The sequence below is a fragment of the Strongyloides ratti genome, scaffold srae_scaffold0000073, assembly GCF_001040885.1.
Source record: "Strongyloides ratti genome assembly S_ratti_ED321, scaffold srae_scaffold0000073".
Classification (NCBI taxonomy): Eukaryota; Metazoa; Nematoda; class Chromadorea; order Rhabditida; family Strongyloididae; genus Strongyloides; species Strongyloides ratti.
In genome coordinates this window covers 1-2,174 of record NW_020171591.1, presented here as the reverse complement: position 1 = coordinate 2,174, position 2,174 = coordinate 1, and the positions used below count along the sequence as shown (strand labels likewise).

The following is a 2,174-nucleotide window of genomic DNA, read 5'->3' as shown; positions in this document are numbered from 1 at the left end:
TTCTTACATTTACATTCTCATGCCAAATGATTTATGAAGAATAACATTAACAAACATTTCTTTTTCTATTCCTCCAAGCTATAAAATACTCAAACAATTCTTCACACTACCATTATCAATATACATTTTCAATAGTGAATTGTTTTTTAATAAAAAGAATAATTAGAATAAATATTATCTATCAAACCATTCATAAATATATTATATCAAGAATATTATCTGAAACTTTAAAAAGTTGTTACAATTCTTTAATTACAAAAGATATCATCTAACATTGAACTCTGGGAGTAACGATAAAACAATTTTTACCTATATATCAAACTTCAAGTATGAAAGAATTATCAGGAAATTAAATTATTTAAATTAAACATATTCTTCATTATTTTTAATTAAACATTAATTACTTTTTAAATTTTAATAAAACTTTTATTAATAATAATTTTTTATATTCTCATTGTTTTTTTTCAAATAAATTTCTTTTCTATTTTTTAAAAAGTTCTATCACTTCTTTACCAGTTTTAATATATCAATTATTTTATCAATTGAATACATAACAAAATTTATGTACAATAAATAAATTTTAATAAATATATTTAACAATATATATAAAATATTACCACTCAAATTTTTCTTTATAATTGGAGCACATCTTCCAAGCTTATTACATATAATATTACTTGGTTATGAATTCATTTCATTATCAGACACATTATATTCAAAATTTTACACCAAACGTTTTATTAGTATAATTTGATAATATTTAAATATTAATATTATATTACGATTATTTTTTGTAATAATTTAAATTAATTGAATATAACATTCAAATTTTTATCTTTGAAATAATATTTTATAATGTTGCATTTTTAACCAAATAACAAACTACAATGTTCCTGGTTTTACATCACTTCACAATTACATGGCTGCTGCTTCAAATCATCACTTACTGCAAAGGAACTATTCCTTCAGCTTTGTTTCCTTCAGTTTCTAAGAATATCAATGAAAGTACCTTTCCAGTGGCTATGAAAATTAAATCTACGTCAGATTTAATCCTTGTCAAATGTCCAGACAAATATTACAAGCATTCAAATATTAAAGATTCTTTTAACATGGATGGTTTGTTAGAATTTTCAAAATTAACTTTTCGTACTAATAGCAAAATTTTTGCTTGGACACCTTCTGTATACAATAATATAAATAGAGATAATATAGTAACTTGTGGAATAGCTGGTATAATAAATTTTAACAATAAATCAATAAATTATGATTGGAAGATGAAATACAATTGGCAGTCTAAACCAAAATCATTTGAAATAGCAAAGAGAGAGAAAATATCAAAGACACTTCCTTCATCTAATAAATGTGGTGATGATCCGTCTAATGTTGTCAAATTTACCAGAGATAAACAAGGCAATTTGAAACGAGTCAGTATAAATAATGGTGAATTAAAAGAAGAAGATGAAATACCTCATGCCAATAAATTATATTACTATTTTGATGTTCCTGATGATAATTCTATTCTGGAATATGTGCCTCCGTGTCAAATTGTTAGAGCAGTTAACGATAAACCAGAAATCAAAATTAATGGCCAAGAACATCCAGTATCTCCAAATAATAACAAAATTTATGTTGTTAAACGAGAAACCATGACAGAAGTATTCAATATAAAACTTGAGTTGCTGTCTCCAGATACTCCTGATTTCTATAAAGGTGAAAAAATTTTAATGAAAGAAATGAGATATGCAGAGTCAAGTATTGCAGACATACCAAATACTGATGAAATGATAATGGACAGTTTTACACTACATCAATTTAAAATACTGAAGTTTAGTTACAACTATCCAACAATTGAAAATGATAACGTTGTAGAAAAAATATATTATTTTGGACCAATGAAAGATGATTATAACTTTCCAAATCAGGACATATTATATCTGGCAAATGAAACGTCTATTCAACCAAATTGTACCATTAATGGAATCACATATGGATATTTTGACTCTCTCACTTATGAAAATAAAACTATTAAATTAAATGATTTTAATAATAATGAAAAGGATAATTTTAAACGTTCTGGAGATTATATTATTTTAAAAAATAATAAAACCAACATGATATCTTTAATGTGCCGTTATATTACTCCAACTGGAACTGTTACATTAACTCAAACATTT

At 24.1% G+C, this 2,174-nt stretch overlaps 1 protein-coding gene across 1 annotated transcript; it reads left to right on the top strand.

Moving 5' to 3' along the window:
• Positions 1-887: 887 nt before the first annotated feature.
• On the top strand, positions 888-2,174 carry SRAE_0000080800 (Hypothetical protein; the record flags this gene model as incomplete). Its single annotated transcript, XM_024646758.1, has 1 exon — positions 888-2,174. A coding segment is annotated over one exon (1,287 nt), but the record flags the coding sequence as incomplete, so codon positions are not given.